This window comes from Dinoponera quadriceps, unplaced genomic scaffold (assembly GCF_001313825.1).
Source record: "Dinoponera quadriceps isolate SergipeBrazil2010 unplaced genomic scaffold, ASM131382v1 scaffold2723, whole genome shotgun sequence".
NCBI lineage: Eukaryota > Metazoa > Arthropoda > Insecta > Hymenoptera > Formicidae > Dinoponera > Dinoponera quadriceps.
Window position 1 is genome coordinate 756,521 of NW_014556868.1, and position 23,574 is coordinate 780,094.

Sequence of the window (23,574 nt, forward strand, 5' to 3'; positions counted from 1 at the left end):
GGGGGGTACGTTCCCGGACGTCCAACACAGGGCGATGTCGGTCGTCTGCGAGGTCGGGGGTTGCCATGACGATGGGGGGTTCTCAACACGTAGTGGTTCCTGTGAGCGCCGGCGACGTTTTTGCGTATTAACGAGCCGCGGGGTGCATTCGGGTGCATTTGGCGCGTCGCTGGAAAGGATTTGCGCCCTCGGTAGGGCGCGCGAACAAGGGTACGAAGCGGAGAGAGTGGCGGAGACGAACCTTTGCGCGTTTCTGGGGCGGGAGGCGCGCTCCTCTCGTTCGTCGCCTTTTTCTGCAAGACGCGCACGGAAGTCTCGGCGACAAATTAGCATCGGCCGTAATTATTCGGGACACGTCGCGGCGCATCGCGCTCGGCTGCGTCGCGATGCGCTCGGAAACGCGCCAGGATAATTAGCCGAGGCGAAGGCTGGATCCTCCCCCGCCGCGCTGGAAAGGCTCGCGCTTCTTCGCAATCGTCGCGTTCACCGGGATGGTCGGAGGACGAAGAACGAAGAAGAAGATGATGATGAACGTAATTACGGCTCTCAGATGTACAATCGGTAAATAAAGAAAGCCGATAAGAATCAACACACTGTGAGTTGCGAATATATTTATGTATAAGGTGTTTCTTAAGTGTCGTTAACACTTTGTATTTTCTCGAAATACCTGAAAAATTCACTTCTGAAATGTTGGACAGCATTTAAGAAACAATGGAGGAACGTCTCTCTCGCAACGGACGGGGTCGGGTTCGGCCAAAATTGTAGCTTTGTGTGAATAGCGGCTCGTAATGCAAATGCCAGTCGCGCGTTAACTCAGGGTCAGCTCGGGGGTAATTTAAGAAGAAGGGGAGGAGGAAACAATCGGGAACGTCGGCGATTAGATTTCCCGGAAAAAAGAAGAGAAAAGCAACGTTACACGTCTCTGCCCGATTAAATCCTCCCGGCGAAACTGAGCGCGATTTCTTCTTTTCCCGCCGCGATCCCGGACTACCGGCGGCGTACGCGCGCTTTGATAAGGGTAGGGACGAGGGATTTACGGGATGAAAGTTCAAGCCCTCGCGTCTCCTCTCGGACGGATGATCAAAGAGCGTGCGGACGACGGGCAGGCCGTGTAAATGTCCCGAGACGTTTTCGATGTTTTCGTAAACAAGCAGTCGGATTTGAATACCCGCCCCCCTCCTAACCGTATAGACGGAATCATATCATTATCATACGCGAGAGCCTCGTGATGCAAGCACCCTCGAAGACGAAGATTCAGAGGGCGTATGAATAATATTTCTTCGGGACATTTTTCGGATTATTTCCAGGAAGATTTTTACAGTTCGCGCGTGTTTCAGCGCGACACGGCTGCGTCCCACTCGGACTGATTGCGAGATAAGATTCTTCCGAGATTTTGGGAGAAACTGAGACAGAAAGAGAGAGAGAGAGAGAGAGAGGATATATGTGTATGTATATGGGCGTGTGAGAAAGAGAAAGAAAGAGAGAGAGAGAGAGCGACATGGGGTTTATCTATTCAAATATAGGAGGATCGCAATCTGGTTTCGTATTCAAAGCGCGCGGAGCTTTACCCGAGAGCGATTCCAGACGTCGGGTCGCCTCGTTACAATTGGAATACCGCCAAATCTCGGCTGTGTGTGTGTGTGTGTGTGTGTGTGCACGCACGGGACTGCGAAAGGTATCGCAAAATTCACGGTGTCGCCGCGCGGCGATTCGTCTGCGAATACGCGCGCCGTATAAATATCGCGGATTTCCTCGCGGTCTCCCCCCGTTGAGATCGCGAGTTCGCCTTTGGCGTGGCAACGATCTCGTTTAACTCGCGAGCTACATTTCTTCCCAGCGTGCGTCACGGAAGTGTATCGCCGGGCGTTTTCGCCCGTGACGATAATCGAATGCGCGGCGGAAAAGTGCGGAAAGCGGCGCTCTCTCAAGCGGCTTTCAGTCACGGTGAGAAAGAAGCGCCGCTCGCGTGAAAGGGGATTGGAAAAGTTGTCGATTATGATGATCATCGACCGGAAAAATAACCGCCGCTCTGACCGTCTCGTCCCTTTTCCTCCGCCCGTTTTCTCCGCTCTTCCCTCTCCCTCTTCACCGCCTCTCCTTTGCCCCCCCCCCCTCTCTCCCGTCCCGTCTGTCATCCGACGCCAAGTTTTTCCATCGCTGAGTGAAAAGGACTACTGACGGCGGCGGCGATGGTTTCGCGAAAATTAAGGAAGGAAACTCGGGGAACGAGAATTACGCGGCGAATGTCTTCGCCGCTCGTTTACGTGACTGCGAAGGCAGGAATCTCGGAGGAGCTCAAAACGGCGGGAGAAATAATAAATAAAACTGGCCTTCGCGAAAACTGAAAGCTAAATTCAAGCAATTAGTAATCAATGTTTCGATCCTTCTGGTTTTAAGGTCGGGTTAAAATTTAATCCGTCGAGTTAAAAGAGTCCAAGAGAGAAGTCAACAAGTGTTAGGCGTCGTCAAGGTAGGTTTCCATTAATCCGCAGGATTATCCAAGCGGACGCGAGTTATCCTCGAGAGCGTCGAGGTAGCATCAAACTTTCGACGCGGGATCTCTCGGTCTCTCAGCTGTCGCTAAAGCGACCGATTATTTCTCACAAAAGTACGACGGGTTTAACCGCTCGTTCGCTTCAGATATCGAGGCGTTTCGGAAAATTGTGTGACTTTCTCTCTCTCTTTCGCGAGGATAGAATTTAGGGAAACACTTTTCTTTTTTCCCGCCGTCCTTCCAATCCCTCCGCGTCGATTTGTATCTCGCGCCGGATTTATACGGCACCGATATCGTCGCTCGCGTCGCAACGTTGCCGCGGAATCGTCGACGATTCCGATAAGCGAACTTAATTAACTCGTCGAACAGAGAGAGGGACGGCTTCCGCCAATATCCGGTATTGTCCGACGGGGAGAAAGGACGAGACATCCTCTCAGTCCCGCCGGCCGGCCGGCCGCGCGCGACGCTCGATTTAATCTCTCTTGATTAACCACCATCCGATCCCACGGTGGCGCCCGATAACTCGGTTATGTTCGATACAGACGTTCGTGCGCGCGCGCACACACACACACACACACACACACAGAGATACACACCGACGAAAGTACGAGCCTCTTTTCCTCCGGGAGAGTATCACTCCCCGCCGTTGTTCCGGCAAGTCGAGGAAGTTTCTGCCTGAAGTTTCCGACTACTTTCCTCGGCGCGACCGTACATCACGCCGTCGCCACGCAACATCCGTCGAATCAGTCGGAAGGAATATTCCCCGTCCCGGGGATGATTTAGGAAAGAGGAGGGGGAGGAGACGCAGGGATGGGAGATCGGGCGGTGCACCGGGAGGGTGGATCGATGGAAAAAGATGGGAAAAGTACACGGAACACGCTCGCCGGGTGAACCTTGAAATTAAAAGAAGCTAAGGAAGGGCGGAGAGAACAAAGCATCTGTGCCCACTTTCCCTCTCTCTCTCTCTCTCACCGCTGCACGGAGATCCGATTGAGTTTTGTTCGCGTCGCGATGAGATCTTCATTGTCTTGTTCTTGCTCAATCGCGTGAAATAAGAGGGAGTAATGAGAACCTCGCCGCGGTTATTAGATCATTAAGGAAGACCGAAAGCACGCGTTACGTTTTCAGATTCCGACGCTCTAATAATCGCCTACGGACTCTCATTAGCCGAGTTTATGTCTCGTGCGTCTCGATGACCAAGGACCTCGTGATTCTCCTCACTTTTCCTCTCCGCTCGTGTGGAATTCGCAATACGCGTCTGATCGATAGAAGGCAATAATTAATTCCTCGGTAATCCGTGCTCTACATGAACGAGATATATATATATATATATATATTTCTGTGGCAGCAGTGGCGTAGTATATGGTAGTTAGATTATGTATTTTCGAACAGACAGCGCCATTTGCTCCATTACGTTTGATATGTAACGACTAGACGGCTAGCAGTAACGAACCAGCGGCGAGTTAGAAAATTGAATCTAATCTGTACCAGCCAGCTACTAGCTTCTGCCTCAGGCCGACTGAATACGGTAAAATAAATTAAACACATTTTTACTCGGATTCTCTCTTCCCGTCTGTCTTCCATCGTTCCTTCCTTCTTTTCTAAGAACCCTCCCTCGGATTCTTCGGCCAAAGTCGCGAATCCCTCGTCGAGCGCGCGAAATTTCGACGTGAAAAAACAAAAAAAACAAACAAACAAAGAGAACGACAGACCAGCGTACCGTGGTGCAACGGTCTTTAATACGGTCTGTAATACGTAGCGGGTGAGGCGAGTGTCGCGTATTACACAGCGGAGTAACACAAGCTGACACCGGTACTCGGCCGGTTTCAGAGGCTGAAACCCAAGAGGCGGCTCTGAGGCTTCGGTTTCGCAGCGCTCTGTAAGAAGAAACCGGGTAAGGTCGACGTACGGAAGGAAGTCACTCTAAACACCTGACTTCTGTTCCCTCGCCTCCCCCGGGCTCTTCCGTCTTCCTTCCTGCCACGTCTGCCTGCCTGCCTGCCAGTCTGTGTCTTCTCACCCCTTTTATTCGCGCGCACGTGAATGCGAGCGTATCCCGTTGACAGAATTTCCCGTGTCTCTCATCTCCCGACCTCGCTTTCAACTCTTTCCCTACGAACCTACGAACGTCCGGCGAGGCAGATTCGTGCGGATCGATGCTCGAAGACAAGCAGATTGAAAAATGAAAAGCGCTCGCCGATGCAACGTCGTGGAAATTGCGTTCCGCGCGGGAAAATGGTTCCGACGTACGAGCCCAAAATTGGATTTTACCGAGTAAATACGGGAGGGAGACAAAGCGAGATAGAAACGGTGAGGGAAAGAGAGAGGAGAGAGGGGGAGAGTACGCTGATGTTATTATCCTTATATTTCTCCGTCTACGGAGAGAAGCGGGAATTTAATGGCGCGTCGGAATAACGGCGAGTGATCGATCGACAATGAGCTCGCTTTGTCGTGCTTTGCTCTCCCTCTCTCTCTCTCTGGCGTCCCTCCCCCTTCCCTCTCCCTTCCCTCTCTCTTTCTCTCTTTTCTCTCTCTCTCTTCCTCGCACGTTCTCTATTTATCACGAATGTCACCCGGTAGGTCAATCTCTTCTGGATGGACCGAGAAAAGCGGACCCATTTACTTTCAGAGGGCTGGCTCGCTCTCTCTCTCTCTCTCTCTCTCTATCCCTCTCGGCTCCTCGATATCGGAGCGCATTTTTCTCTCCCGAAACGATGCGCGAACGTTCCCGGCGAGCTGCGACAGCGATCGTGTCAGGATCACCTCTTCAATCCCGAAACCGCGATCGGTATTACACGTTCCGCGAATATTTTCCTCCTTGAGATGAATTAACAATTGGCTGATATTTAGCTTTTCGCCGCTGCGTGCATGAGGATCTCCATTAAGTGATTGTTTAGGACGAAACGCCGCAACAGTGATTTTCTTTTGTACTTTACTATTACTTACTATTTTCTTTTGTACTTGAAATTAGCGGATAGTTAGCCATCGTTAAACAGCCTTTTGTTCAGTTATTTTTAGATTGCGAATAAAAAACAAATTTTATTTATTTGTTAGTTATTACCAGGGTTTTTATGCGAGTTAAAATAATTCGTCGATATTAAATTCATTGCGAACTGTTTGCAACGTAAGATAAGAAAAATGAAGAATAACGTCAGTAAACAATTTTGTTTCGTTTGTCTGAACGCACAATTAACCTTTAACCTTAACAAGCTTAATAAGTGAAATTAATTTAATATCAACTTGTAATTAGTTTTTGTTTATGTAGCTCCCGGTCTTTCAATCTAAGATAATTTTATAGGCTATTAACTTTAAACTTAACACGGTTAACAAAATTAACACTTATCACAACTCTGATTATCATTTTGTATTAATGTGGATAAACGAGTTACACTGACCAACACTGCAGTCTGTACTATACAATTGTACCCTTGTACAGCGTATAATGTATTTCTTATGGGAAACTGTAAAATGATATAACCTCGCGCGTTAAGGACCTTACAATGTCGGTCTGTGTACACAGTGTGAAGTAACAGACGCCGAGTCTCGCCGTTATTATCCATCATAACGTAGTGGTTATGCTGTGTAGGTTATAATCGGATTTAATAAATAGGAGTGATAATGGGCCATTAAATATTACGCCTTAAATACCATTGATTATTTTTAATTAAATATTATTGATCCGCCTGTACAAAAACTGATAAGCAGTTTAATGTAAACGTATAATGAACATATACATCTACATTAAATTATTTTAATAATCATCGCCTCACCCTATATAATCCCTGTATAAAATATAATATTACAGGCCCTTAACAATATTATTATTTATCGTTTTACGAATATGTACCGTCAAATCAAACATTCCTTTATATATATTTTTCTGCACAGGTTTATTTACGTGGTGTTGATTTACGCGACCAAATGGTTATTTGCCTGCCAATAATAATAACAACAATAATTGTTATTAATATTATATTTTTCCAAATAGTTCATTCATCACGGCGGACGAGCAACCGCGACTCGGCCCGTCCACTTCCCCGACCATCCACGGCCCGAGATAACACGCATTACGCAATATCTGCTTCGCGCAGTATCAATAAAAGATATAAAAATCGGGGAGCTGTGTTTACACGGTGGACACGAATACGCGATAAGAAGCGCACAGGTGATTATCTGTGCGCCGCGAGGCCGCGTGCCTCCGCGCGTACGGTTCCCCGTCACGGGTCTGGCGCGCTTCCAGAGGAAGATGTCGCCGTCCTTTCACCCCGTTGTACGACACCGGTTGTTCGGTGCAACATCCTCGCCTTTCCTCCGCCGCGATGACAAACGACGCGTGCACTCCGCCGGCCTTTTCGAAAGCTCTCGCGAGCGAGCAGACACAATGACGAGCGGTATTACGCGGCTTAAGGAAAAGCGGGAGGACACGCGCGGGAACGTTATCCTCGGGACCACGCTCGGAGCAGGGATTTCTCCTCTATGCGTGGATATGTACTTTCAAAGGACTCGCTTTCTCTCTATGCGCGCGACTCGATATATCCGCGAGGAAGGAAAGACGGGCTGGGAGGGAGAGGGGTTTCTCCTTCATCCCCGGAGGATTTCCAAGTCAGACTCGATTTTCAGGGTGGAAATGGGTTTCCGCCGGGATCGGGAAGGACGAAGGAATACCGACGCGCGACGGGGAGGTCGGAGCCTCGTCAAAGCGAGGCTCCGCATTGATATTATTATCCTTCGGCGGCCTCGCTGAAGAGCCGAAAATATTCCCCCCCCTCCCGGCGGGGTTTTCTCGAATAAAGATGTGCCGGGATTTCCCGAGCTTGCGCGTCGCGGGCGTCGTTTAATTCGCCCTGCAAATCTCTCTCTCTCTCTCTCTCTCTCTCTCTCTCTCTTTCACGAAGATATTTATTTATGAAAGAAATTATCTCGCACACGAGTACGCGCATGACGCAGGAATTTTATCGCGTGCGCGCCGTCCTCGAAGAAATAGAAATTTATCGGATACGAGGGATTGGCGGTGATGGACGATAATTGAAGCGCGTTAAAAATTTGACGACGACGATGGGGGGATCCCATTTCCCGTGCAAAAACGAGGAAGATTTTCGTGAGGATGGAGAGGGGGGGGGGGAGCATCTCGCGCCCCGGGAAGAAGAGGAGAAAGAAGTAATGAGACTCATCCACGGCCCATTCGCGGGAATGTAAGCGGATTACGAATAAGCAGCTTAGATAAGAATAAACTGAAGGGCTTCCCCCTCCATCGTACCCTTTCCCCTCTCACGCTCTATCGACCATTTTGCTATCGTATTTCATATTAACCGCTGATTAAAATCGATTTCTTCGCGCAAGACGCAAAATCGCCGCGAGGTTTTCTCTCTCTCTCTCTCTCTCTCTCTTCTCCCCCGTTCGTTCCTTTTTCGTCCTCGGCTGATCGTTCAGATCGCAGGATCGATATATCCAACGGGTTGGATTACACGCTTTAGTCCGCTTGATATCAGTGTTCACAGATCGCGGCCGGAAGGCGAGTCGGATGATCAACATCCGTCTTGTCGGTTTCGATTTTTATGAATTCAGCCTGTGAGAAGGAGCCCGAACGCTCCCATTTCCGCTCCGCGAGAATCACCGCTCGTAAGATCTCGTCATCGCCGATGCAAGATCAACCGCTGGTGTGTTGGTAACGTGACAGTGAACGAACGTTCATAGGTTATAAAGATCTAAGCAGAATGATCAATACAATGATGTGTGTGTGTGTGTGTGTGTGTGTGTGTGTAAGGTAAAGCTGGTGCGAGGTCGGTGAAGTCAGTATCTCGGATGTGAACTTTCGAAAAATTCACATGTCATTTCGTCTCGTCCGCGCTTTGTCAACGTTTCTCCATGAAAAAAGCTATCTCGTCCGCTCCGTAAATAAAAGTTCTTACCAAGAAATTGGACAGATTTCTAACTTCACAAACCTGAATTGATATTTCTTCACGCTAACCTTCGCGCAACAACAGATATACCAAAAAGATTTATTTAATAATCTTATTTAATAGATTCTGTTTTGCGGTCAACGCAAATTTATCATTGGATCGTTCGATAAATTTGTAAGAATCCCGAAGGATTCACAGCGGGTACTTCAGTAGTCAAGCATAATTTTGTTTTCCTCCTTGACTTTCTGTCAAGCGAAAGAGTGAAAGACAAATAAAATTATTAGTTTAGCTGTACAAGAACAGGCTTGAAATTTTTCGTAAAAATCTTCCCGAGAGAGTCTATCGAACAGTCCGATAAAAGGCTTACATTGAATTCAATTATACCCCCCCATCTGATTTGGTTCTCTCGAAAGATGAGATCACGCGATGTGGGGATGCGGGCGATTTAGAAAAATACTCAAGTGAGGCTGCAAGGCCTGAAGGGAGAGCTTATTTACCTCTTTACGCCGATCTCCGCGTAACGACCGCGGCTGACTGCTCGCGTTTCCGTCGTCGAGTTCCTGCCGTTGCTGGGATTCGTGTACAGCGTCAGTATGTCGCTGCTGTTGATGTTGCCGATGATCGGCGGCAGCATCGTGGCGAAGCTGCGGGTTCACTTCGCGCACGACTTCGGCCGCACTTCTCTCTCACGAAGACAATTGCGCGACGATGACCGGTGACGCGCGACGACGCATTTCACGGACGCGGCCACGCGCGTCAATCGGGCTTTTTCGGACGTTCCTCGACGGACGAGAGAGAGAGAGAGAGAGCACCTCTCGTCGTCCGGTTCCTCGGTCGCACGATGATCTACGGGATTCGTCGGTGAGAACGGATCCGTGGAAACGGCCGTGAAGTATCGGTTGCGAGCTGCGCGATTATCGACGGTTAACTTGTCCCGCTTTTTTCTGCGACCGGAATCCCAAGTGAAACGATTGAATGGCGACGTGAAAAATAAAAGTCACTCGGTGACGAGCGATGTTCTCGCGCTCTCTCCCTCGGATTGCTTTCATTTCTCAACGCTAAATCCGCGCTAAGATAATTTTCATGTATTTTAAGAGGGGAAAATGTTGGACAAAAAGCATCATATCTTCTTTAACTGGAACTTGCATCGGCTTCGAAGGTATCGTTCTTTCTACACAATATTTTTCACTCTCGATTCATGATAATTATTTCTGAATAACAAGGGTATGATATTTTAGCGGAGCTATATAGAATTTCGTTCACGTAAGCAAGTGTCATCTTCATACGAGATTATATATTCTTGCTTGCACGGATCATGAATTGACACGAAGTTTTTCTGTGTAACTATTGAGTTTCTCAGAAAATTCGCAGAATGTGCGACACCCTCGTTGACATCCGCGCTCAGAGAATTTTCTCGAGCAAATAATGCCCGAGAATGTTCACTTTCCGGATTGTGAATGCTGCGATATTAAAAACAAGTGATGATCGCCACTTGTCAAAAACTGCACGAACAATCCGATGTATTTACTTGAATTAATCGCAAATTATACATTGTATATTTTTCTGTATTGCATTTGATTTCGCACGATTGTACTTTCAAATATATAAAAGTTCCGCAAGTGGTGGAGAAAAACAGAATTCCACGTGGTGGACGGTGAAATTTTCCCGGAGGAACCGGATAAAGTCGAGTCGTAGAGCACATCCCGGGAGAAATTGGGCATCGAGTCGACTTTACGCGGGTGTTTGCGCCTTGGCACAACGAGAGCATTGCTGCGGAGGGGAGGGGCTGGGGAAATAAAAGTCCCCGCCCCCCGCTTTTTTAATACGATCGAGTCCGTCCGTTCGCGGCTTTACGATCGGCCGTGGAAATAGGATTAATCGCGATAAGATCGCGTAAGCGATCCTTTTAGCGATTTTTTCAGCGCAAACAGGACCATCGTGTCACCGAGAAATTCGCCGTTTAATCCATGCGACATCCCTGCGGATTCTTATCTCGTTACGCGAGCGAAAAGTTTCGGCTGTTGCTGTAAATCCACGAGAGAGAGAGAGAGAGAGAGAGAGAGAGAGAGAGACTCCGAAGGGAGTCGCGTCCGAGGAGGACAGGAATCGGGTTGAGAATGTCCCTTCGCCGGTATCGCGAGGTCGAATCTCGTTCTGACTGGTGTCTGTTGTCTCGCGACAATATTTGGCCGGCTTCCCCGTTAACACTTTCCGCTCCAACTCCGCCGAAACTGAATTACACCCCGGACCGTGGACGCCGCCGTATCAAATTAGCCGTGACTCTCTTAAGGGAGCACTCATTAATTTAAGGTACCCTTCCTCATTCGTTATTCATTTATTTTATGTATCGCTTATTCCGCAGATACTTGTAAAAGGTGCGCGATAATTCGCACGCGGCAACGCCCGGGTGCGGACACAGTTCATTAAACTGGACAGGAGAGTCCATTAACGTCTCGCAATCTTCGCAGTGGTTGTTGAGAAATTGAAGAATATCAGCGAATGCGTATGTGTGTGTACGCAGGAAAACGTTCACTCAAGGCGGGATTCAAGGAAGATGTCTTTTGTACTTGTTGTTTACAATATCCGGTAACCGGCGAGTTTTAGGAGTTGCAGCATCGCTCGTCGCCCGTCGAAAATCGCGAAATAATGGAGCACTTTCAGCTTAAAGCTTCCGTTTCCTCGGCGTTTCCTCGATCATCTCGATCAAATGACGAGAAAATAAACCCTCCAAATCCTCACGAAATACGTTGATATGGAAAAAAAAAGAAAATATGTTCCCGCGGAAGCAGATTTGTAAAGTAGTCTGTAAAACTTTCTCTTTCCTTTCTTGTTCTAACGACCGATAAATAATCGTAAGATCAACGTGACAGAATAATATGAAACAATGGGTTGACAAAGTATCGCGTTAATTGTACGGTTATTAATTGACAGTTGGAGCGAGAGGAAAGTTCTTAAGCTATTTTGCAGATCCGCTCGACCGATTGCGAGGGTTCTTTTGTGGACACTGAGAACCGCTATCATACGGGAGAAATCTCAGTTCGTATAATTAAAGAAGCGTCGAAGGAAAATTTATCGACGAGAAAACGATGCTTTTGTTACTGTCGGAAACCTATACGACGGTGGCGTAGCGGAGCGAGGTAAGCGACGACTCGCATCGTGGTAGAAAATCGAAAACATTTGTCTGAACTCTCAACTGCATTGAGAGTGACTCGATTGGGGTAACTGAGAGCAATAGAAACTTCCGACGGGAATATTACTGTCCCTACAACTGAGTTTTCTATTCTTTCCAAGCGATGGGACGGCAATAGTCACAAAAAATTATCAATCGACGATCAGGCATCCTGGATGGGAACTTCGTCTGAAGAATTAATTCCGCTAAAAAAAAACGTACGTCACGTCATAATAAATCTTCAATATGTTATAACGATTATGCGCAATTTTTCACAAAGATGTCGCGCGGTAATGCGGTGTAAATTAATTGGTATCTCCGTGCTCGATTGGATTATCATGATTTTTTTATTATCGTTTAATCGAATTAAATGATATGTAATTTGCTTTTAGAATTCGCGCGACGACTTCCGATAACTTCGAGCGTCGACTTTCCACCGCCTTTTTTTGGTTTTTATTTCAACGTATTCCGCCTGGCATTTTAGCCGCGCGTTCTCTCGCTCCCGGCGTCATCAATTAAGAGAGGACCGCGTAGCGTGGGATCCAGAGGCGTAATGCGCTTCTACCTGCACACGAGCGTCGGCATGTGGGTTATCAGACACCCTGGATATACTGTTACGTACACTCAGGTCGTCACGGGATCGCCTTCCCTTCTCTCTCGGACGCGGAGCAACCTTTCTCTCCTCCAAAGCCCGAGTCAGAGAAGAAACGCTTCTAATTTTGTACCGTCGGCGATAAAACGTGTTTAGGTAAAGTGATCCTTCCCCCGAGGAAACATCCTTGATGGGCTACACAAAGTCTCGTAAGAAACGGCGCGTTACGGTAAACAGGTGCCGCCTTTTCCCCGGTGGAGGATCGCGACGCGACCGTACGCGATACGTTTGCACGCCATTTTTCTCACTTCTCGCTGCTCTTCCTCGAGGACAACTCGTGGGTAAAAGAAATAACGTTCACGAGGTTATACCTGAGCCGAATATAGGGCCGGCCGGTTCTCTCTACGACAAAGGCCGGCTCCTTCGTGGCTGGCTGCGCGCAGACATAAAAAGAGGAAACGATTGGCGGAAGGAAGGGAGCGAGGAACGCGTGTTATTACCGATATCGTCGCCGGACGAGAAGGCAAGGAAGAAGAAGAAGAAGGAAGGGAGGAGGTTCCCGGAGCGGTCCGTGGATATTGGCTGGTCGAGAAAGCACACAAGGTGGACCAGAAGGGAAGAGCACGCGGCGGAAGCCGTCGGCGCAAACACCATCTCGCGCGCGACTCCCTTTTCTTCTCCTCCCTCGGTTATCTTCCCCCGGCATTTAACCCGATACACATCTCTTCTTCCGTCATCCCGTCGCTCGAATTCACGCTGTCACAGCTGATCGTGCGAGGACGAAACCGGGAAGATGAAACTTCACAACGGAGGGGAACGAGGCGGTAAGAGATAGCGGTGAGAGTGCGCTCTCGAAAATGTGCAATCAGTATATCACATAGTGAGAAACAATCGGTCGCAGTTACAAATCTAGCACTGCGAGTCGGTAAAATCACGGCGAGCTCGGTCAGTAGCGACGATCGTTTTCGTCGGTGAAATTTAAGAAGATTGCAGAAAACGGGGAATACTATTGTTCGGGTGTTGACCCGAGTGTCATCGGTGAAGTATATTATTTCTCTGATTCGATCACAGTGGTATATAATTATTGATTCCATTGGAGAGAGAGAGAGAGAGAAAGTGGAAAAAGCGCGAGTTTTCTCAAGAGTCACAGCTACTTTTCTCGTCGAGAACATTCCGACCGGCGATACCGTACGGAATGTATCAACAGTGTGTATGCGCGCGCGTGTGTGTGCGTTTTTTGTTAGCTTCGGCGACGAGCGGATTTCGCGAACAGCGGCCCGTTTACGCGCGCGCGTGAACCGTAATAATTCATCTCACGTCATTAATTTCGCGACGGAGCTCTCACCGGCGGAAAAAATGAATTCTAATGGTGATTGATGGTCTCATGCGCGCGCGCGCGCGATCGAGAGTTATGCGGGAGAGTCTCGCGAGTTTCCGACACGCACACGCGGAGGAGTGCGCGTCGATATCGGAGAAGCGACACGCCGCGCGACGAGGAGGACTTAATGACGATCGATGGCCGCGGAATTAATTGGAATCCCGCGAGCGGCGCGCCACGGAGAGCGAATGCCGCGAAAAATCGTTCCCTCGCAATTACAGGCTGATCACGGGCTCGACAAATCGCGCCGATGACACGCCGCGCAAATAACAAATGAACGCGCGCGGCGTACCCCGCAAATTTGCCACTTTTGTCCCAACCGGAGTCCTAGATATAAATAGAGAAGCACCGTTGAAAACGTCGGCTCGATCGGCTCTGCTCGAATCACACGACTTAGCCGGTGTTTTCTTTTCTTAGCGCGACTAAGAGCACATGATGTACCGGTGAGTGATGTAAACGCAATAATAAAAAAAATGTTAAACAGCTTTGCTGATGTCAGTATGTTTTATAGCGCAGATAAAAATAGGAGATTATTATATTGATAATATTAAGACACGTTATTAAGATTTTAATTGCACTGAAACGCGTGCGAATAGGCCCACATTTGATGTGTGATATTTTTATTATATAATTTTGCTATATCACGATTAAATAAAATCCTTTCTCGATGCGTCGGATCACATCGGAAAGAGCTGCGAATTACGGGGAGAATATTCTCACTTAGTCTAATTATTCAGGTTAACCTCTTTCGAGTCAACCTTTTTTTCTTCCTTTCCTTACTCATTTTCTCGACTCGTTCTCGCTCCAGATATTATCATGCAAAAGATCACGGCAGCGATTTCCATATATCGAGCCCAATAAAGCTTCTCTCCGTTTATACGTAAGACTCCAGTCTTGACGGCGGATATCCTTCGACGCATTTAAGGTCGATTTCTCCGGAGACGGAAAGGACGCCCGCAGGTGGCCCGATGCGGTCGCCAAGGCGCAGGTAAACCATGTTCGAAGGGTCGCACGAATAGACGACCCAGTTGTATTCTTCGAAGGCGACCCCGAAATCACGCGTCGTTCTTTCACGGGGGACAAAATTCCGAACGAGTCGTCCGGAATTCCGTCGAGGTCGTCGACTCGCGGACGGGTCCGCAACGACGTCATCGCGCGAATAACGGAAGGAAACGCAGGAATCACAATCTCCATTATCGTTAGGCGAAGCCTAGCGACGAGGTGTGATAAAGTACGATAAAAAAAAAAAAAGGAAAGTTCCCCGGACATATCTCTCCTCGAAGGATTTCCCGTGGCGAGCGCGTTATTACGTCCGCCGTATTCGAAAGCACTTCCTGTCGGTGCAAAAGTCGCGACACATTTCCGTATCTGTTCATGCCTGATTGATTATAGAGGTAGGCACGCCACGAGCGATCAATCATATAACCACCTTCCGTCCCTTAAACGGGGATTCCGGGCTCTTGATAAGCGCCTCGTCGCTAAATAAGCGCGACGATCGTTCCTCTCGCTCGCTCGGCAGCATCCTTGAACACCACCTGACACGAGTCGTCGAAAGAAGAGAAAGAAGAAGGAACAAAAAATCATGCCCCGGGGGAGGTGGGAAGGACGCGGTTGTATTGCGTCATCGTGTGTGAAACGGAAAAAGAGACGCGTTTCTCGCTCGCTCTCGCGCGTCGTTTCGCATTATACGTATCACGCGCATCGTTATTAATCTCTCGCGACGGCCGCGACGATCCGGAGTTAATTTCCAGGCGGTCTCGAATTCGTATTTTTAGAGAAACCCGAGGAAAACTCGTCCCCTCGGCGGGGGACAAAGGGGAAATCCAGAGAGGTTGGATTTATTCGAAAGAAGCGCGAACAGATGTATATTCGAAGGAGGCGGAAACGAAGAAATCGAAAGAGAATCGTTCAGAGGGGAGATTTTTTATTTATACAGAGTGATCCAAAGGTCGCTGGCTGATGTGAAGAATTCATAACAGCGAGTGAGAATGTGGTTTTTCTCTTTAGCGCGTGCCGATCGATGGAGGAATCGATGAACCATTGAAAATACTGATGATAAATAGGTTATTGGTATTTCACGTTGGTATTCCGAAGTAATTTATATTACTCGTCGCCGCCGTTTCGCGGAGACGTGCCGCGGACGCCGAGAAATCCGATACGGAAATGCCATTTGGTACATTCTTCCAATGTTTCAGAGCATCACCGAACGGCGTGGATTCAGCGGATCGCGTCCATGGGACATTTTGATCCTTTACACGGGGATAAAAAGATCGACTGAATTAACCGTGACAATGAACGAACCGAACCGCATTTTCGTTAAAGGAAACGGAATTTCTAGTCCTTACGAACTAAATTCAGCTCTTGGAGCCGGAAAATCCTGTTTCTCCTTCGACCAAAGCACATTCAGTTTGCTAACTGTCACATTGATTCCACCGCTCCTTATCTTTCTCGGAGTAACAACAATTTTTTCATCCCAGCTAAGTCCCGTTACCAGCCGCGAGCTGTACAGAATCCACACAAATCCAGAGAAACCCCGCCGAAGTTCCGGTCGATTTCGGCCTCGACTCTCCCTTTCTCTCGTTTTGATCCAACAAATAGCGATAGCGACGATAGAAAGTTATCACTGACACTATGGTAACATTTACCGGGAAAAAAAAATTTCCCGATTGCAATTCTTTCAGCCGCTGGTTATAAGCGCGGAGTCCTAGAAAATCGGGAACGGCAACCGACTTCTGCAGGCCTGTACAGAGGAAGAGTCGGAAAACTCCATTCATCTAAGTTTCACGGGGGAGCGAGAGACTCACCGGAAGCCTCGTGAGCGGAATCTCGCGAGATGGTCGGCGATGCGAATCGCCCGTTCGCCCGCGAAGCGAAACTCGACGTCGACTTCGGACGGAGGAAGAAGCCGCTCTCTCCCTCTCTCTCTCTCTCTCTCGTGTACTCTTATCGGCGAATAAAGCAGCCTTATCTACGGGCCCGTCGTGAATGGCAGCTGGCCGGACACGATCGGAATGCCAGCGAACGCTGACGCGATACGATGAGTAATCGGCGATTAGCCCGGTTGTTGCCGCTGCATTGTTGACGCCCGCGAGTTATCGCTCGCGGCTTTTCCGCGGGTTTCGCTCGGAGAGAACTCGGCAGCCGATACTCGGTGCTCAGGAACGATGGGATTCGTGTCGGATCACGGATGGAGGCGACGGGGGAGCGATCGAACGACCAAAGGCGAGAGCTACCAGCCGGAGACACGGCTTTCGGGAAGTCGAGACGGAAATGATGTACCGTCCGTTAGCGTACCGTCGCGACGGCCGGCTGATTAACACTCGAATGTTCCCTCAGTCCGTCTCTCCTCGTGGAATTCCTCCTCCGAAGTGGCACTTTCTAAACTAAAATTCCCCACCACCCTTCCCCCCTCCTCTCCATCGCTGCTGCTCTCCCCGAGGCCGGTCGCGGAGATCCTTAATGAACGATCGTGCAACTTTCCACCTGACGCGTTGTGTTTCGACCTCGCGCGAGACCGACCGTCTCATTCGGACAAACGAGCGAAAATCTCGGCGTCGTTGAAATAACGGCCGGCCGAGACTTTCCAACAATATCGCGAGCGTCTCATTAGGAAGAGACACACAGAATATTCCAGGCATTCCGCGGCCACACGGGAAATAGAAAGCGTCACTCGCTCGCTCGCTCACGCGCGTCGCGAATTATTTTTACGCTACCGTGTTTTTCCTCTTTCTCTCCCCCCCCCCCCNTCTCTCCTAATGCCTTTTTCCCTTCCTCTTTTTCCTCGCTCCCCGTCCTCGACTATCGGGTGCGACGCGTTTACGCAACGTTAATTATACCGTAAGGAATTGCAAATCGGAGACATCGCGTAATTCCCCGGCCGATTCCGCGCCGGGCCGGGGGGACGTCCGCTCGCTTCGGCCGATTTCGAGCGCGAAGAGATCGCGATGTATCGTCGCGTGTCCCGGCACCGACGAACCTCCAACCGGCCCGCACTTTGAAGCGTACGAGGAATAACCCAGCGATGTCGTGCAGCGGCCGGGCAAAAATGAAGAAATCGGGCCCGGCGGCCAAGTCGCCGGCCTTTATTACGAAACGAGAGCGAGCGGCACCTTTCCGATACGGCCGAGACGCGACCTTCGCGGCACTTCCGGCTACGGATCGTGAATGCGCCGTGGCCACGCGTTGCGAATGCTCGCTCGACCTCCTCTGCTTGGTCTCTCTCTCTCTCTCTCTCTCTGAACGGAAAGGGACGGCCGGCAATAACGAAGACGAGCGGATGCAATCTGGCAGGAACAGGACGAGGTGCCGTCGCGCCGATATCACGCGTGCAGCGAAAGTGAGATGAAGTCGCGACCGGCGGCGGCAGGATCTCCGTGCGCGCGTAATGTTCGCGAAAACGACAGTAGCAATTTCCTCTCCCCCCTCCTCCCCCGCGTCGTCGCCGCGAAAATCACCGCAATCAATAACTTAGCTGGCTCGCGCTTTCGAAAGCGGCCCGTGGATAAACCGCCAACTGTGTTTGCCCGGCGCCGTAATCTTATTCTCCGCTATAGTGTGTGTCATCTATTCCCCCCCTCCCCTTCTCCCCTTCTAACCCTTTCGTGTGTATTTTCATGCCATATGCGATCTCGTGCGTTTTATTATCGGTGCTTGCTGATGTTATCTTCGAAGTATTCGGAATTTCATCTAGTCTTTTATATATATATATATATATATATAGTTTGTTTTATTGTATTTCCTATCATGTTCATATCCGCACGGAGAAGAGCGATTTGCTGACGCAGCGAATATTACGCTGTCGCAGCAACATCTGTCAGTTGCTATGTGTAAAACGAGTCGAGTGGACAAATCGCCATACGCTGGGTTACTTTTGTCGAATGTATAAATTATTTCGCTGAAACGCAGGCGAATTAACGCGCCCCTGAGGACGGATTCACCCAATTCGGATTCACACGAAATTTTCTATCCCGGCGACGAAGCTGCTTCCGCTCTAATTGCGAGTGATGCGCTAATTTGCTCGCGTTAACTGAATTAATAAAAATAATACGAGACATCGTTCACTGTCGCGGATAGCGAACAAAATGATTTCGCTACGGTGGCAAAATTATTTCCCCCCCCCCCCCCCCCNNNCCCCCCCCCCCCCCCTCGTGCGGATCTCCCCGCGTGTGATGAATGTTTCATCGATCGCGGCTTACGTGCGTTTACTTTTCGCTCGCACGCGTTGTATAATATTTCACTTCTGCCGCGAGAACGCACAACGTGCTTCTGTGCTGGTTCACTACCGAGTCTTATCTATCGATAAGACCCCCGACAGAGATTCCACTGCGCTGGGTGCACCGTACAATTGGAGAAAGAGAGAGAAGCGTGTCGCATCACCGAGCCACTTGGTAAGGTCGCGAGCTAACCGGGACGGGTTCGCCGGGATCTCTCAGCCCGAATTAATCGACGGAGGAAGCTCCGGTTCCGCGGTTTCCGGGCGGCTTCGCCTTCACAAAGGCATTCCACTATCGGCGAGGAAAAGGAGAAACAATCACACACAGAGCGCGACGCTTGGTGGATTTATTCGCGCGGTCCAACGTCGACCGTCTCGTTTGTATTCCCGTTGCGATCTCGACGACCGTCCGGCGGGACGATTCCTGTTCCAACAAGAACGAAGCGTGTGCAGGTACTCGCTCGCCACACACACGCGTCCGAGGAGTCGCGAGAGGACCGTCGAGATCCCGGCTGACCGGCCGGAGATCAATGTCGGGTTAATTGGCAACGCGCGAAAGACGGAAACAAAGTCTGGAGGCCGTCGGTGGACGCGCGCAGGCGGTAACTCGCAACCGACGGTTCACTGAAACTCGCGACGACGACGACGACAGGTGCGTGTCGGAGATCACACCTCTCCGAGATCGTTCTCGAAGGGGGCGACCGATACCTATCGCGATAGCGTGATTAGGTAAGTCGTCATCGAGTCGCCGTGCGAGCGAATGCACCAGCTCGGAGCACCGGCAGGCGCGTACCGGCTTTCTCCCGTCTTTCTCTCTCTCTCCTCTTCCTGCTCTCCTCACTCTCTCGCTCGCTCTGTCTCTCACGCACTCGGCGAACGCACTATCGAACGCGATACACGGCACAATTATGGGAAGGACGACGAGGTCGGCGACGACGGGACGCGCCGTGACGCCCGTCGGCGACGCACTGCGGCCAGCCGGAGCGTCGCGGCGGCACGTAAACGGTGGCGTACGAGGGACGCGACTGCCGGAGGCGGCGGAGGCGACGGCGGCACGAGAGTCGGTTGTCCCCCCGATACATTGTGAAAGGGAGCAGAGGGGACGAATGGACGGATGGGTGCGTCGAGTGGCACGCAGGCGCACAAAGCGCGCCGCCGTTTCATTCTAGAGATCCTCGCCGGCGTCTCCATAGGGAACGCAGCATTCGAACCGGTCCAAACGCCGGATGATGGCCCGCTGCCACCGACAGACGGACCGACGGACGGATGGGCAGACAGTGTCGCGGGCATCTGTTATGTCTGGACGGCCACCACCGGACGCCCTATTATCCCTCCGAAGCCGCCGCCCTCGCTGCCGCTGCCAGTGATGATGAAGCGATGAGGAGGGTGAGGATGAGGACGAGAGAGTGAGGATGAGAGGCTAATGATGAAGTTAAGGGTCGGTATGAGGGTGAGGGAGGGGGGATAAAGATGAAAATGAGGAAAAGGATAAGGAAGGGGATAAGGATGAGGGTAGGAATGAAGGAGAGGATCAGGTCAAATATCGAGGACGAAGAGACGACGGGAACGACGGCGGGGATAACAACGAGGACGAAGTGTAGACGAGGATAGGTGAGACCAGGTGAAACTAGGACGATGAGGAGGATGATGATGAAGGTAGCAAAGGTAAGAATGAGAATTCGGGTGACGATGGGAAAAAGGATGAGAATAAGGATGGGGTGAAAGGGGTAAGACGAGAATGGAGAATAAGCGTGAGGAGAAGGATGAGGACGCGAATTAATACGACGATGAAGATGACGATTCTCGGGTCGGGAGAAGTTACGGTCGACGGTTGTGTGTTAAGGGCATTTTTCACGATGGTATCGATACGCGTTATCTCGAGCGATAATGAGCCGTGACTGATAACGAGTCTCTCGACAATGAGCGATAGTAGACCGCGAGAACCGTTGGGCACGCTCGGCGAGCACCTCTTTCCCGGCGAGTGATATCGGGAGCGTTGGAAATGACATCGGGCGACCTGAAAATTACAACGCGCCGGGTTATTATTTATCCAGTGGCAGTGTCGACACGCACTGATTACCCGTGCTGCCCGGCCGCCGATATATTTTCTCTCCAACGGCCCGTAAAACCGAGTGCCGAGTGTGCCAAAACAAAGAACGCGCGCGCGCCTTCGATCATATCGGCGCGAGCGGCTCCGAAACCGGAGGGGGCACATTAATTAACCGATCACGCGAGATTGAAATCCATATTTCACGAGCGCTCCCGCGAGAGGCATCCGCTCCTTTTCCCCCCGTTTTCCTTCTCGGCCGGGCGATAATAATTTAATTTATCTCGCGATTCATTTTGCGGCGCGCCTCAAATCCAACGTTCGAGGTGCGCGAGGTGTGATTCGATTGAATCCGATTTGAATGGGAAGGGGCACCTTTAGAACCGCGTTTTCGCCCGACTCTTCGCGCGAGGTCGCTTCACGATCGAATGAATCCACCCCCGCGTACACCTCGCGCGCCGGTGGGGGTGGCGGGATGGAAGCTTTTTCTTCCGGCGGCGAACGGCGGAGGTCGTAAATGCTTCTTTCACACTCGGTCGATCTGTTCAGCCTCCTGGAAACCGCCTGATTCGAGGCAGTTTCGATGCCACCCCCACGTAAAGTGCGCGTAAAGTTGCCGGCTCCGTCGAGGCCCAGGTCGAGGATCTTTCCGAGGTCGCGTTTCACGAATCTGCCGTCGTCATCGCAGACCAGTCCGATTCAACCGACAGTCATTCTCGCGTATTACGTCGATCGATCAGCTATCAGAGATCGGCTCATCTCGCCGTCGGCCGCGACAGACTCCGCGTTCTCCGCCGATTGCCGAGGAAGGAGGAAGAATCACTTCCGCGATCTTTGATTTGACGACCCCGTCGTCGCCTCTTCCCGGGCTTTTTGCAATTCGCCGCGGGGCTCTCCGACCGATCGTTTGTCTTCCGATCCTCCCCCCTCCCCCTTCCCTTGATAACTTTTTCTCACGACGGCGGCGGGAGAGGGGCGAGAGGTCGGCTTCGTTCACCGTGAAACGATACCACCCGCCGTACGGTGCTGCCTCCTTCCTCCAGCGGCGGTAAAATCCACGCAGCCCGCCACAAATCTCTTCCGCTCCGACTGCCCTTCCTCGTCTCTTTCTTTCTCTCGCCACGAGAGAGAACCCCTTTCTAATCCAGCTCGCGCGGCAGCGACTTAAGAATATCCATGTACTCGGGCCCGAAGTGCCGCTCGGGATCAATGCCGAGATGAATGGAACGCGCGCGCCTATGAGAGACAGAGAGAGAGAGGGAGAGGCTCGGTCGAGAAACTGTAGCCGGAAAGCACGAGAGAGGAGGGGGAAAATGAGGAGCGAAGGGCGGATCAGATTAAATGGAGATGAGAGAAGACGAAGTTCACGCGCCGGCGGACAGGTGCCAAGCCGGAGATTTTGGCAGACGGCGGAGGGACACCCTCTCAACGACGCGGCGCAATTTCGTGACCGAAATAGCCGGCCGTGTTTCGACACCGAGAGAAGAGAGACGCTAATTGGGGTCGAGAGAGAATTGACGGTTGGTTCGTGGTGTAATATCGAGTATCGTCATCGAAGGGGGTCTCAATCGTCGGAATTTCGCGAAAATTGCCGGAATAAGCATCCGGTCTGGAAACGAGCGACATTTTTTCCCTCTCTGGACGCCGGTTTGCGCGTGATCGCGCTTAAATCGGGGATAAATTATCGCGACATTTTCTCGGGCGCGATGTCAACGTCCCGGACGAGTTAAGCGCGCGCGCGGCTAAGATCCCGGGACTCAGGTGCGTCGGTGGAAAAATTCTCGCGAACTTCCTCGCTCGAGAGCGAACTCTCCCGACGAAGAATTCGCCCACCCCCGCCGCCGGCCGCGGAAATATACCGTTCGGGTGGCAGGTTCGAGCGCAGGGAGGAGGAGGAGGCAGACTTCATAAGAGTATAAATTCAAGAGATGTTACGCCGCTCATCTCTCCTCTCGCAAGCCCGGCTGCGTTATACACAGTGTAACTTTATGGACCGTCGAAACTTTAACTATGTACCTCTCCCGTCGAAAAGTTCGAAAAATGCTGTATAAACATCGTTGCTGGGTAGGAAGGGGCGGTATAAAGGGGGCGCGGAAGTGCTAGAGTAGAAATGTATTTAGCCGAAAGCCTGAGCCGGAAACTAGCAACTTTTTCAATTTTTACACACGTACACGCGCGAATATACTTATTCGAAATCAAAGAAACAAGAATGCCTCTTATACATATAGTTCTGAAAATTGGAAAAGCTGAAATAAGCATCCGGTCTATAAGAGTCTCACCTGCCTCCTCCCCTCCTCTTTTTTTGGCATAATATAACAATCATTTATTCTGAGTGATCTTCGTCACACATATCGTGAACGTTCTGGTCAAATCACTGAGCATGTTGCTGTTTGAAGTAAGCAGTGAATAATAAATTTATTTCATCGTATCTCAGAGAGGGCAGTCGAGTCCAGTCGTGTACACCCCGTATACGAAATGAAAGCCGAGACGGCAGGGACCGGGGGTTGGCAAATGTCAAAAAATTCCGGTCGAAAGGGTCCGAGAGGGATCGTAAAGAGATCGCGAAAAACCACCCCTGCGAGTTTTCGAGCGAGAGCGAGCGAGCGAGCGAGTTTTTCCGCGCGCGAACTTTCCATCGGGGCTCTCTTTTTTCTTGTTCGACGGCGCGTGATCCGCGGGGATGATAGGGTGAAAGGGTTGTTGCAGGGAGAATTATGGCGCGACGGGGGAGTTCGCTGTCAAGTAATCACCAGCTCGTCTCTCTCTTCCCCTCCTGGGGGGG

The 23,574-nt window shown here is 50.6% G+C and overlaps 1 protein-coding gene across 11 annotated transcripts in view; it reads right to left on the bottom strand.

Moving 5' to 3' along the window:
• Positions 1-23,574, bottom strand: part of LOC106748325 (protein sprint) — a 165,551-nt gene that overhangs the window by 22,578 nt on the left and 119,399 nt on the right. The window contains exons 1-2 of one of the 11 annotated variants that reach the window (XM_014626733.1): positions 19,539-19,750; positions 8,892-9,240 (exon numbers count right to left, since the gene is read on the bottom strand). The exons of 7 other annotated variants lie outside the window; for them this stretch is intronic. In XM_014626733.1, the coding sequence (XP_014482219.1) occupies positions 8,892-9,028 (137 nt within the window). In that variant the 5' untranslated portion in view covers positions 9,029-9,240; positions 19,539-19,750. Of the gene's footprint in view, positions 1-8,891; positions 16,405-18,938; positions 19,751-23,574 lie in introns of those variants that run through there. 3 more of the 11 variants (XM_014626734.1, XM_014626732.1, XM_014626740.1) reach the window with 3 other exon arrangements.